Below are 14,769 nucleotides of genomic sequence, written 5' to 3'. Positions count from 1 at the left end.
ATTCACAGACCCCAGGTTGAGACCCTCTGGTAAATATTCTTCATCTACTTTTTTCTTGTGTACTATGTTTTTGTTGCTCTTCAGTCATGGGATTTTCTTGGCAAAGATACTGGAATGGTTTGCCATTTCCTTCTCTAGCTCATTTTACAGATGAGGAAACTGAGGCAAGATTAAGTGAATTGCCCAAGATCATACAGCTAGTAAGTATCTGAGGCCAGACTGAACTCAGCAAGACAGCAAGCAATTTGATTTAGATTAAATATGTGTAATTCTTTTAAACATATTTCATGTTGTACAAGAAAAAACAGATCAAAAGGGAAAAAACATGGGAAAGAAAAAAAAGCATGCAAACAAACAACAACAAAGATGAAAATATTTTGTTTTGATCCCCATTTTGATCCACATTCTCCAGAGATTTTTCCATTTGAAAAAATAAAATACTATTTAAAAAATATTATGCTTCAATCTGCATTCATTCTCCATAGTTCTTTCTCTGAAGGCAGATGGCATTTTCTATCCCAGGTCTATTGGAATTGCCTTGAATCACTGCTTAGTTGAAAAAGAGCCAAGTCCATCACATTGATTATCGCATTATGTTGTTATTGTATAATAGTCCTTGTAAGTCTTTCTAAAGACTTCGGAAATCAACCTACTTATCATTTCTTATAGAACAATAATATTCCATTACATTCATATACCATAACTTATTCAACCATTTCCCAACTTATGGAAACTCAGTTTCCAGTTCCTTGCCACTGCAAAAGTGCTGCTACAAACATTTTTGCATGTGGGCCCTTTTCCCTCTTCTGTAATCTCTTTGGGATGTTCAATAGAGAGCTGGCTCAAAGGGTATGCACATTTTTATAGCCTTTTGAGCCTAAAAACAGGGGATTGTTGAATATATCCTTCAAGTAATTTTGTGTAATTTTGACATATTCTTGGAAGACTCCTTATTGGAGGGGAGCCTTTAAAGCAGCATTTTGCTCTGCTAAACCAAATACTTTTTCTTATAGGCAAGCAACAAAAGTCCAGGCACTTATATTATTCTCTACATATTTCAGCCAATCATATTGCTACACTGAAAATCTAGTGGTTTCCTATTACCTCTAGTAAATGGGGTCATGAAGAGTCAGATATGACTAAAATGGCTCAATAACAAATTACAATACACACTCCTTCAGGATGAGACTTGCTGACTTACTTGTATTTCTGTCCCAATTATTAGTATCAAGTCTGTCATAAAGTAAACTCTTACTAAATGTATTTTCTATCAATATGACTCAGTAAGGAATGCTGACCTCTCTTTTCTTGGTAAAAGTGAGATCCAAGATTTTTTTCATGGCTTTGGTATTTTTTTCTTTCTTCATATACCTTAAGAATAGATCTTTTCAGCAACTTCAAAATTAAGTTACCCCCTCAGTGTATACTGAAGCTTCTGAGTAATCTATGTGGCCCAAACCTCATTCCTAAACCCTATTTTTCAACTTATTTTTCACAATTTTTGCCCAATTCTACCTTTGCTTTGAAGTCACCTGGTATCAAATTCTGGGGGAGAAGCTAATAGGGAGAGGCAAGGACAGGGTCTTCAATTTTCAGCTCAGCAGACCAGAACATTGTACACAGTAACAGCAAGATTATGTGATGATCAACTATGATAGATTTAGCTCTTTATAACAGTGTGGTGACACAAAATAATTTCAATAGACTCGGGATGGACAATGCCATCTACATCCAGAGAAAGAACTATGGAGAATGAATGCAGATTGAAGCATAATATTTTTTAAAATAGTATTTTATTTTTCCAAATACATGAGAAGATAGTTTTTAACATTTACCTTTGCAAAACCTTGTATTCCAAGTTTTTTCTTTCTCCCTCACAGCAAGATAGTAAGAAAACCAATATAGGTTAAACATGGAAGCATACTATTTTCACCTTTTTTTGTTTGTTTGTTTGATTGATTTTTTCTTGTGTTTTTCCCTTTTGTTCTGATATTCCTTTTATTACATGACAAATATAGAAAAGTATTTAAAATAGTTACACATATATAACCTATATCAGATTGCTTTCTGTCTTGGGGAGATGGGAGATGAGGGAGGGAAGCAGAACAAATTTGTAATTTAAAATCTTAATTTAAAATGAATATTGAAAATTATCTTTACATGTAATTGGAAAGATAAAATGCTATTGAGGAAAAAAATTTCAACTCAGGTGCCATCTTTTTCTTCATGAGGACCATCCTACTCTAATTCCAGATGCCCCCATAAAGATTAGCTCCTTTCTGTTTTGTATAAATCTATACAAGTATCTATAGTCAGTCTCCCCTCTTAAAAGGTAAGATCCCTGAGAGCAAAGCCTGCTTTACTTTTGTCTTTTTTTGTGCCTACCCGACAGTATCTGTTATGGAGTATAAATATTTATTGATTGCTTGATTGAGCCTAGATTTCATCAGTCTCTTGTTTGGAAACTTCCTCTATCCATACAGATTAGCAACTCCTCAGCAGCTCAGAGTTTTAGAGAACTGCCTGAATGCACTGATAAATCAGTGACTTGCCAATATGTGCGGAAGGCAGACTTTGAACCTGTTTAATCCCAACTCCAAGCTCACTCACTCCTTTGGATTTAATCTTGAGAATTTTATCAAGTTCTTCATAGAATTCTTCTTCTTCTTAATTCCCTGTAACAATTGCTGGGATATAAACTACAGTTATTCTCATGGGGAGTACTTTATTATTATTATTATTTTATTTTTTTGCTGAAGCAATAGAAGTTAAGTGACATGCCCAAGGTCACACAGCTAGGAAGTGTTAAATGTCTGAGATCAGATTTAAACTCAGGTCCTCCTGACTTCAGGGCTGGTGTTCTATCCACTGCACCACTCACTGCCCCTTGGGGAGTATTTTTTGCAAATACTTGTAATGAAAGTGCAATAAGAGATGACCAAATACTCCATGAAATAACGTTTCTTGTTGCCTTTGAGCACATGATAAAATCCCTTCTGCCAACTACCTTATTTGGTTCTGCAAGGATAATCTGTGGCTCATCTTTGCTTTTATCTGCAATTTCCTCCTGTCTCCTGGTTTCATTTACAGCAAGAACATCAAGACTAATGCAATTTAGTTGTTCCAGGAGCAAGAAAATTCTTTGGTCCTTGAGAAAAGAGTTCACATTTAGAGTGCCAATAGTTATAGGTGTAGCTAATTTATAGTATAAATCATTAATAGTATAAAATTTATAGACAACCTAGAAATGATGTGATTCTTAGCAGTCTCTGCCCACTTTTCTCCTACTCTATCAACACTAGAGCAGACCCCCCCCCCCAAACAGGGCTTTATATATATATATATATATTTTTTTTTTTTTCTTCATGGATCTCCAAGGCTAAGCAATTACCTAATCTCCTGGAGCCTTTGTAATACTTAATTAAATTGGCCTTAAGAAAGCAGACTCAGTCTGCTTGTTGTCCCAACCATACTCAAAGCCTTTGCAATGCCAGCCGCTAGAAGTAATGCTCAGTGGGCACTGCTTTTGTTCCTCTCCAAGCCATAATGAGACATCCTTTATTCACATAAAGGTATTAATGAAGGACTGCAATAGCTGACTTTTAGAGTTAGCTTCATTTGAACAAGGTGAAAAACAGAGTAGAATTCTAAGAGTAAAATTTCAAGTGAGTCAGATCAAGTAAACAGCTCAAAGGATGGCAAGTGGGAAGTGTTAATAACTGTCTCACTTGAGGGATCAGAGCAGCCATGGATTCCGAAAGTTATGAGGTGGAGGGGTAGATTTGGAATAAAGAAGACTTCCTAATTGGAAGACCGTGGACAAGTCATCCTTATCTGTAAGGTAAGGATAATAATTATCTATAGCACCTTTCTCAAGAGGTTGCTGTGAGGTCCACGTGATATAAGCAAAATTCTTTGAAAAATACAAAACACCAAATAAATGTCAGTTATGTGAACCTGGGCAAGTGACCTCATCTCTTTGTGAATTTTTCTCACCTGGAAAATAAATGGCCTTCAAGGGCCCTTTTAGCTCTCAGATCTATTTAACATTTGGGTTTTTTTTCCTCCTCTTTAACTCAGTTTGAGTTGAGAAAAGCGGTGTACAAAGCCCTATTACTTTTGGTTGGTTTTTTTGGGGGGGTGGGGTAAGACATTCAGGGTGAAGTGATTTTTCCAGGATCACACAGCTAGGAAGCATCAAGTACCTGAAGCTGGATTTGATCTCAATCAAGTCCTCCTAACTCCACTGCACCATCTAGGTGCTCCTCCTCTCTCTTTCTTAAAGGAAGCTGTGGATCCAGGAAACTGGATTACAGGATGTGCTCTTTTAGGATAAAGACATCAGGGGGAAGTATGCAGGAGAAGTGGGTGCCAGCACTTTAGAAGGCAGACTTGGAACTGGCCATTATAAATCAGAGAAACTGTCAGGAACCAAGAGAATAAGATTGAGAAAGGATGTGCTGGTAGCACCTTGGAGGGGAGGGGGACTATCTATGTAGATGTAAGAGGGGAGGTCCATTAAGTAAATCAATCAAATCACCAAACCTCATTTAAAATCAGTGATAAGAGCTATACATTTGTCTGGTGAAAAATACATCTCAATTATTCATCAGACATGAATAGAGCTGGATGTCTCCCTAGTTGAACAGGAAGTCTGTTAACATTGGCTAAGGGACTTGGGCATGCCTTCTGCATCCTGTATAAAACCATCAAGCTGATTGGAATCAGAGATTTCAATGCCTGGAAGTATAGAGGAGAGTTTCAGCTAAACCCCTGGCAAGAAATTGATTGGGAGAGATGGGAAGACCCAGAGCCTGGTCTCAATCTTAGGGACTTTGGAGATCTGAAGAATTCGGGACCTCGTGTCATCAGGGTTCTAGTAGCTGAAGGAGATATATGCATTGGGTGCCAAAATCAGACTGGACACAGATTCAAGGCTCTACAAAGAGCCCTGAAGGGGAGGATGGAGAGTATTCCTACAGACTCCAACCAAAAAGATCCCCTAGCACTATTGGTTACTCTTTGACACATGTGCTATAAGACTGAGCCTATTTTCCTCTAGATTTTCGATAAAAGTCTCACAGACTTTGGGGAGATTGTTTTATACCAATTGTTTTTACTATGCCACTTTAGAAAATACCCTCTACTAAAAGTAGTTTGGCTGACATTGATAATCTTGGCTTCACGGTGGGGGCTCATGGGCTCTACCACAAAAAACCCCTCCAAACCCTTAAGGTTAAGCTTTAGAACCCTGAAGGAATCAAACAGTCAAATTCTGGAAATGCAACTTGTCATTTTAAGTGAGAGTGGGAGTTGGGATAATATAAATTTTTTTTGCTATAGAAGTTTGCTACACAGAAAAATATCCAGAAGCCAAAGTCAGCAGGGTTTTATAATTTTATATTTTAAAAGCATCCACAATATTGGGGTGTACAAAAAAGAGAAGTGAGATAAACCTCCTATTATCCTTCAGCTGTGATCTGATGACCCTTTACTTGAATCCTTTCCAACTAAAGATAAATGTAGAGAAGTTGGAAATGGTTCAGAGTTCTAAAAGGCATAAAGATGATTAAAGAGTTCGGAAATAAGACCCATGAAGCAAGAGTAAGGGGAAAGGAATCATTCAGCCTGGACAAGAGAAGGCTAGTGGGAGATTTAATAAGTCTTCAAGTAGAGGAAAGGCTCTCAGACAGAGGGCAATGACCAGCTGGTTTTAATCTCCACTGAAAACAGAATAAGAGGAAATGGGTTTAAACTGCAGCGTGAAGGACTTATGTTAGATAAAAAGAAGAATTTCTTAACATTGTAAGTCACTGAAAGATATTGGTTGTAGGATCTTTCTCTGAAGATCTTTTTAAAATATTATAGGTCCTCTATTGTCTGAGATAACTTGAATGTCTCTACCTGACGGTGAGGGAATGAACTAAATGACCTCTCAAAGGACCATTATAACCCCCAAATTAACTACTTATAGTGCTTTATTAGGCACCATAAAATTTGCCAATTATATTATTTGAACTTCACAATTATCCTATGATGTAGGAAGTGATTCTAGGATCTTTGGGATCCTAAAAAGGTCACCATGAAAAGAAGCATGGAAATAAGGCTTCCATACTTTGTTTTCATTCTCATAATGCTGTTCCAAAATGGGTTAGCAGTAGAGGTAATCACAGAAAATGAAAAAAAAAAAAACTTTCATGAAATTAAAAGATTTTTACATGAATAAAGTCAATGCCCCTAGAGTAAAAAGAAATTGAGGAAAATTCTTTGCATTAAATAACCTTAAGGGTCTGATATATTAGAAATATAGATATACTAGACCAAGGACCATTCTCCAGTGGGTAAATTGTGAAAGGACATGAACAAAAACTTCTCAAAAGGAGAATGCAGACTATTGATACTTATATGAAAGATTACTCCAAAACACTAATAATAAAAGAAATATGTATCAAAACAACTCTGAAGTTTTGCCTCATACTCAGCAAAATGGTACAGTTGACAAAAGATAAAAAATAGTCAATATTGGAGGGATTGTAGAGAGACAGGTACACTACTATACAATTGGTAGAGTGTGAAATAATACAACCTTTATGGAAAGCAAATTAAAATTATGTTAGGAAAGTAACTAAAGCATAAATATCCTTTCATACAGAGCTCAGTATATATATATATATATATATATATATATCCCAAGGATGTCAAAGTCAGAACAAAATGTTCCATATGCCAAAATATTCATAGCAGCACCTTTGTTATTGTAAATAAAATTTAAGATGTAAAAACAAAATATATTATTATAAATTATTGTAAGATCAACATATTTATTGTCAATATTATAAGACAAATTTCTAGAGTTGAGAACCCAGTGTTCAAAGCAACAGAAAACAATAAAGAAATGGAATAACTACTATGCTCCAGGGACTGTACTAAGTGCTTTTATAAATATTAGTTCATTTGATCCTTGCAACTATACTTTTACGTAGGTGCTATTCTTATCCCCATTTTGCAGTTGAGGAAACTGAGGCAAACAGAGGTTAAGTAATTACTTGTTTAGGCCAAATTTAAATGCAGATTCCTTTTTCCAGGCTCAGGATTTTATTTGTCTCTAGATGTTTCTAGAGAATATTTAGAAAAGGGAGTTTTTGAAGGGAGGTCACATTTTTAGAAAACACTGAAGATATTGTATTTTGGTACAATGGTACCTTATATTTGGAGTCAGGAAGACCTGGATTCAAATCCTGTAGTTTTGGGACTCTGAACAAGTCTCTCTGCCTTCCTTTTTAATTTTCTTGTCTGTAAAATAGGGATAATAATAGTACCTGTTTCCGAGAGTTGTTAAATGAATTACTATACTTAAAGAGCCTTAACATAATAGTTGTTATCTGTATCATCTTCTTCTTTATTCTTTTCTTCTTCTTTTTCTTCTCTTCTCTTCTTCTTTTTCTTTTTTTCTTCTCTTCATTTCTCTTCTTTTCTTCTCTTCTTTCTTCTTATCCCTCTCCTCCTTCCCCTTCTCCTCCTCCTTTTTTTCAGCTTCTACTTCTCCTTCTCTTCCTCCTCCTCCTTTTCCTCCTCTTTCCTCCTTCTTCTCCTCTTCCTTCTCCTTCTCCTCTTCTTCCTTTTCCTCCTCCTTTTCCTCCTCCTCCTTCTTCTCCTCCTTCTCCTTTTCCTCCTCCTCCTCCTCTTTCTCCTCCTTCTCCTTTTCCTCCTCCTCCTTCTCTTTCTCCTCCTTTTCCTTTTCCTCTTTCTCCTCTTTCCTCCTTCTTCTCCTCCTTCTTTTTTTCACCTTCTACTTCTCCTCCTCTTCCTCCTCTTCTTCCTTTTCCTTCTTCTTTTTCTTCTCCTTCTCCCTCCTTCCGTCCCCCCCCCCATCATCATCTGGGTCTATCAAACTAAGATTTGTGCCTAGCTGTGCCAAGGAAAGTTGGAAAGGGGAATGAGGGTGTTCTAATTGAGTGGCCCAAAGGCTTGCTTTGTAAAATACCCTAGAAAAGGGAATATCTCAAAACACTCCTACAGAGCGACCTCTAGACAGATTGTTAAATAAGCAGCGCTCGCCTCCTTCACCCTTTCTGCTTTCTCAGCTATCGACCCCCTCTTTCTCCCTCCCAAGCTGGCTTCGAGTTCTCTGATCCCACATTCGATGCAATGACTCAGGCTAATGGGTGCCCATCAGGAAGAAATTGTGATGATATAGTGATTCACACGAAGATCCTCGGGATTTAATGTGTTAGCTCCCTTGGGAACATGTTTTTTAAAGAAAACACTGACCGAATAAAAGGCTGGACTTGCTAACTAATGGTATCATTTCCTGCACCAGCCAGAGGTGAGAGAAGAGATATTTGAGAGTTTGTAGCCCAGTCGATCCTGGGAATTGCAAATAACTACTTCCCAAAGGGTGTCTATAAGTGGCATGGACACAGGTCTGTGATTTTGGCAGAACAGTCAGAGAAAGCTTCAAAATGGGAGAGGCTAGGTTCAAATCCTGGTTCTGATAGAGCAGGTCACACTTTCTGGTTTTACCTGATTGCACAGGTAAAACTTAGATTATGTATCATCTTAGGGAGAGAGGAAGAGAATTTGGAACTTGAGGTCTACACTTGTACTTTATTTGGTGTAGGGAACTGCCCCCCAAAAAACAAACAAACCAACACCAAATCTTCCTTCTCTCAATACAGACTGACAACAACTTTGCAGATTATAAACTTAAAGAGATACCTGAAGCACCGGGAGGTAAAGGGACTCAGCTAGACCTCACACAGCCATTATGTGTCAGAGGCAAAATTGGAACCCAGAGCTTCCATGCTCAGAAGCTTATTGCTTGTGCAATAGCACACACTGAAAGAGGGGAGGAAATAGATTCCCCCTCAGTTCTATAAGTTTTACTAGCAGGCACCAGGACAAGTGGGTTTTTTTTTTATTCATTTTTCCAAATTATCCCCTCCCTTCCTCCACTCCGTCCCCCCGATGACAGGCAATCCCATACATTTTACATGTGTTACAGTATAACCTAGATACAATATATGTGTGTAAATACCTTTTTCTTGTTGCACATTAATTATTAGCTTCCGAAGGTATAAGTAACCTGGGCAGACAGATATTAGTGCTAACAATTTACATTCACTTCCCAGTGTTCCTTCTCTGGGTATAGTTATTTCTGTCCATCATTTATCAACTGGAAGTGAGTTGGCTCTTCTTTATGTTGAAGATTTCCACTTCCATCAGAATACATCCTCATACAGTATTGTTGTTGCAGTGTACAGTGATCTTCTGGTTCCGCCCACTTCACTCAGCAACAGTTGATTTAAGTCTCTCCAAGCCTCTCTGTATTCCTCCTGCTGGTCATTTCTTACAGAATAATAATATTCCATAACCTTCATATACCACAATTTACCCAACCATTCTCTAATTGATGGACATCCATTCAACTTCCAGTTTCTAGCTAGAACAAAAAGAGCTGCCACAAACATTTTGGCACATACAGGTCCCTTTCCGCTCTTTAGTATTTCTTTGGGATATAAGCCCAGTAGCAGCAATGCTGGGTCAAAGGGTATGCAGTTTGACAACTTTTTGGGCATAGTTCCAAATTGCTCTCCAGAATGGTTGGATTCTTTCACAACTTCACCAACAATGTATTAGTGTCCCAGTTTTCCCACATCCCCTCCAACATTCATCATTATTTGTTCCTGTCATTTTAGCCAATCTGACAGGTGTGTAGTGGTATCTCAGAGTTGTCTTAATTTGCATTTCTCTGATCAGTAGTGATTTGGAACACTTTTTCATATGAGTGGAAATAGTTTCAATTTCATCATCTGAGAATTGTCTGTTCATATCCCTTGACCATTTATCAATTGGAGAATGGTTTGGTTTCCTATAAATCAGGGTCAGTTCTCTATATATTTTGGAAATGAGACCTTTGTCAGAACCTTCACTTTTAAAAATATTTTCCCAATTTGTTACTTCCCTTCTAATCTAGGACAAGTGGGTTTTAAAAGAAGGCACTTGAGTATCCATTTGTTCCAAGGACTATTTGTACTTGTGACAGGAGCTTCCCTTCTTCACCTTTCAGCAGGCACCCAGATAATTCCCCCAACTTGTATGGGCTGTATACTGTGGAGACAGAACTAGCAGAGGGCAACTAGGGTTGTGCCCAAGTGCCAATGCACTGGAGATCATGATTCCTTCCCCACCTCTGACTACCCTGAGAGGTTTTCAGTGTACTGCTCCTTAGAGCCCATGAGCCACCTGGCCTAGACACTCATTTTAAGGGACAAGTGTGGGAATATATTTAGGGGGCTGGGTCAGGGATGGGGAAGGCAATTGAAGGAAAGGTGGCTTACTTTTGGCTGCAGAGGTCCAAAAATCCTGTGTACCACTCTACCCCTGGCCCTAGTTCTCTCCAGGGAACTTTCTTCTGCACTCCCTTTTCTCTGTACCCTCCAGAACCTTCCTCTGTTGTGATTTAGTACCAAAAAATGTGACAAGCAGGGATCATTATATATGGTTTGGTGGTCTCTGTTTCTGAGTTTGACACTGATGTACCAGATGATTTCCAAGGTCCCCATCTAGCCCTAAATCTATAATCCTACTATCCTAAATCCCCTTTCTCACATAATTTCTATCTTCTAGTATTCTCTGAAACCTAACTTTCTCCAAGAGGTTCCATGCTTTTGAATACTCTGTCCAAGAATGGCGATCTTCCTCTCTTATACCTTGATACCTAGGGTCAGAAGGAGGAATAGTCCTGCTCCTTCCCAGTGGACACTCTCAAATTGTCCCTTCATCCCCATCACTCAGCAATGACCTCTCTTCCTTTAAAGTTCCCAGATCTTGATTTCAGAAAAACCTGGACATATGTGAACTGAAGCAGAATGAAATGAGCAGAACCAGGAGGACATTGTACATAGTAACAATATGTATGTAAAGAATTGTGAATGACTTAGCTATTCTCAGCAATGCAACAATCCAAGGCAATTGACTTATAATAAAACATATCATCTGCTTCAAGAGAAAGAACTGGTATTATCTGAACATATTATTCTCTCTTTTTTCTTTTCCTTTCCCCTTTCCTTTCCTTTCCCCTTTCCTTTCCCCTTTCCTCCCTCCCTTCCTTCCTTCCTTCTCCTTCCTTCCTCCCTCCCTCCCTCCCTCCCTCCCTCCCTCCCTCCCTCCCTCCCTCCCTCCCTCCCTCCCTTCCTTCCTTCCTTCCTTCCTTCCTTCCTTCCTTCCTTCCTTCCTTCCTTCCTTCCTTCCTTCCTTCCTTCCTTCCTTCCTTCCTTCCTTCCTTCATTTCTTTCTTGTTTGAGGCTTCTACAAAATGACAAATATGGAAATATTTTATGTGATCACAGGTGATAGCTGTATTAGATTGCTTATCATTGTAAGAAGGGAGGGGTAGAATTTGGAACTTAAAACATAAAAACTGTTTTAACATGCAATTGGGGAAAAATAAAATATTATTTTTTAAAGTTCCCTTCATCCTACTCTTGATCACCATATCACTCTGCCAAATAACTCTTCTTCAACACCTGCCCCTTCAAATCTACTTACAGCATCTTTTCTCAAACTCTATTTTCATGATTTCAGTGTTCAGTCTATGCAGTCATTCAAAAGAATGATCATGTCTTAGATAGTTCCTGCCCTTCCCTCTTCCCCTAAATAAATTTTCCCCCAGTTATTATACCTCTGGGGGAAAACACAGTAACAGAGATCCATATCACAAAAAAGACACAGAGTAAGTTCATGTGAAAAAGATCAGGGACTTTTAGTGGACCACAACTACTAGTGAATGAACAGTGTAATATGGTAGCCAAGAAAAGGAACATGATCTTAGGCTGCATTAATAATGTGAGGAATGGCACCCTGGCTATATTTTCTGCCCTAATCAGACCACATCTGAAGTACTGGTTTGTCTTGTCATATTTTAGGATGAGATAGATTAGTTAGAGGAGGACAACCAAAATCATGAGAGAATAGAAAAGCGGGATGTTTAGCCCAGAGAACACAAACCTTAAAGGGATCTGATCACTTTCTTGAAGAATTTTTAAAACTGTCCCACAGAAAAGAGAATTAGAGCTGTCTCTTTTGGTGCCACGGGGTTAAACTTAGGTGCACTGGATAGAAATTAAAGGTTTATTTGAAACTTTAGTTTCAACAGTAAGGTAGATTTAGACTTAATGGAAGGAATAGCATTTGATTCATTCAATGGAAGTCTCCAAAAAAAATGAATAAGCTGCTCCAGGAAGTAATGCATTTACAGGAAGCTCTCAGGTAGAAACCCAATGACCACTTGTTTTGGGTGCTTTGGAGGGACTTCCTACAATGCAGGATGGACCTCTGAGTTCCTGTCCAAATGACTTTGGGGATTTTTTGGAATCCCAGAAATTTATAACTAGATGGGACCTTAGAAATCAGAGCTTCCAACACCTCTCTCATTTCCTACTCCCCTTTATTATTTTCAAGATGCAAAATACTAAACTCATATAAAAGCAATTTACCAGAAATTTTCATTAAACTAGGATTCAGGTGTCCTGACTCCCTATTCCATCCTTAGTAGTAGAACTGTCTACTATTTTTGAATTTCAGAAAGGGACTATTTATGGAGTCATATTCATTCTATAGGCAGCTTTTAGTTCCAACATATTATAATCTAGCCTGCTTGATGTCCCCCTCAGTACCCCATCTTCATTCCTCCTTAGTGGGTATGGATAAATATTCTCTGACCTCACTTGTGGACACAGAAGGAGATATTAGGATGCCATTTGCCCTCCTGTCCCTGGTCTACTCCCATGTAACTGAGCCACACTGAATGTACACTCACTGGCTGGGAGAAGGGCTTCGGAGATAGTGGGCCTGCACAGCCTTCACGTCAGCTCCATCTTCTGTATCCGGAACAACCTGCTCCTCCTCTGGATCATTGCTGGTCGCCATGACAACCTGTTAAATTCTAGGGAATTGGGGAAAAGGACCATTAGGGAGTTAGCAACAAAAACAAAGCAACCATAAGGACATTAGAAAGTGCAGTTAAGCTCTGGAGGGCTAAGAGTGAGATGGTCACACAAGAAAAAAATCCCACTGTGGCTCATTTCAACAATGAGATGATTCAGACCAGTCCCAATGACTCTGTGATGAAAAGAGCCATCATACCCAGAGAGAGGACTGTGGGGACTAAGTGTAGATCACAACATAGAATTTTCACTCTTTTCTTTGTTGTTCACTTACATTTTGTTTTCTTTTTCATTTTTTTCCTTTTTGACCTGATTTTTCTTGTGCAGCAAGATGATTGTAAAAATATGTATACATATATTAGATTTAACATATTTTTAACATGTTTCACATCTGGGGAGAGGATGGGGGGAAGGGAGGGAAATTTGGAACACAAGGTTTTGAAAGGAAAGAAAGAAAGAAAGAAAGAAAGAAAGAAAGAAAGAAAGAAAGAAAGAAAGAAAGAAAGAAAGAAAGAAAGAAAGAAAGAAAGAAAGAAAAAAAAGAAAGAAAGAAAGAAAGAAAGAAACAAAGAAAGAAAGAAACAAAGAAAGAAAGAAACAAAGAAACAAAGAAAGAAAGAAAGAAACAAAGAAAGAAAATTCCACGAACCGTTAGGGTTTGGACCAGACCCTCTTACTGAAGCCATGTTTATTATACATAGGATTTCATATCAGTACTAATATTCCCACTTAAGAAATGGAGAAATTGAGGCACTGATTTTTCCAACATCAATGAATGATTTCTCCATAATACCATTTTTGCCTCAAGAGGAAGTAGTAACGTTAGAGCCCCACAGGCCTTTGTGGATGGAGAGGTTAAGGATAGCCCAATTTAAGGAAAAGCAACGTGGTTCCCCTTCCCCAGGAAGGAAGGTACATTTACTTTTTGTAAAGCTAAGGAAGTTAGTGACCATGAGACCTCCCAAGACGCCCAATGGAAAATGTCTGGAGCTGCTGGGTCCCTTCGGGACTGACCACCTTTGATTTAGATACAAATCTTAGAGAGGACGGCTTCTCTAGTGGCTGATTTTCTTTCACCTCAGTCCGTCAGGTCCCAGGCAGACGACATTAATATTTTGCTGAGGGAGTCTGGCCCTCCCCCACCGCCTATTAAAGGGATCTGAAATCCCCCACAGCTGGTCTCAGGCATCAGGAATGTTCGCTTGGGGCCTAAGCGGCCTCTGTCCCTCGGACTTGTGGGCCCCGGGACAGGCACAGGACAAAGAAAGAAGCAAAAATATCACTCACCGGAACTCTTGGTAATTCTGCTATCTGGAAAGCATATATTCAGGTGTTGGGGGACCCCAGGAAGGCTGGCAAAAAGCTATCAGGAGCTGGAGCGAGGGAGTGGAACCTCTCTCTCCAGAGTGCCTTTTTCAAGAGGCAGGGCAACTGTCAACTGGAAACCCTTCACAGCTCTCTAAATTTAGCAGGTGTCCTAGGCTGGCTGGCAGTTCAATTGGAGTCAGGAATTCAGAGCCTCCCATGGAGCTGGACAGATAAGTCCAGCCTTAACTCTTTCCCTGCTGGTTCATCCCTTTGCCACTGACAATTGATTTCTTTGTCAGGAGAGCTGAGGAAAGCAAACGTTCTTCTGGGCTATTTCAGCACTGCCTCTTCATCCATCCTACCCTCTTTCTCCCTTCCTAGAAGCCAGAATTACAAATCCTCCCAGAATATCTTCCAGAAGATAACCCAATCCTTAAAAGCCCTGTCGATTGCCTCCTGGGCCAAGAAGGTGAAGGAAAAGGATATCAAAGACTATGAAAAACCAGAAACAGAA

General features: G+C 38.9%; 1 protein-coding gene across 1 annotated transcript in view; it reads right to left on the bottom strand.

Annotated features, from left to right (window-relative positions):
- The window catches only part of STYXL2 (serine/threonine/tyrosine interacting like 2), a 36,746-nt gene extending 22,217 nt beyond the window's left edge, over positions 1-14,529 (bottom strand). Inside the window, exons 1-2 of the mRNA XM_074266500.1 lie at positions 14,235-14,529; positions 12,821-12,946 (exon numbers count right to left, since the gene is read on the bottom strand). Coding sequence (XP_074122601.1) covers positions 12,821-12,930 — 110 coding nt within the window. The 5' untranslated portion in view covers positions 12,931-12,946; positions 14,235-14,529. The remainder of the gene's footprint in view (positions 1-12,820; positions 12,947-14,234) is intronic.
- Positions 14,530-14,769: the final 240 nt, after the last annotated feature.

Source organism: Sminthopsis crassicaudata, chromosome 4 (assembly GCF_048593235.1).
Source record: "Sminthopsis crassicaudata isolate SCR6 chromosome 4, ASM4859323v1, whole genome shotgun sequence".
Lineage (NCBI taxonomy): Eukaryota > Metazoa > Chordata > Mammalia > Dasyuromorphia > Dasyuridae > Sminthopsis > Sminthopsis crassicaudata.
Note: the sequence above shows the minus strand (reverse complement) of the source record. Positions and strands in the feature narration are given on the sequence as shown.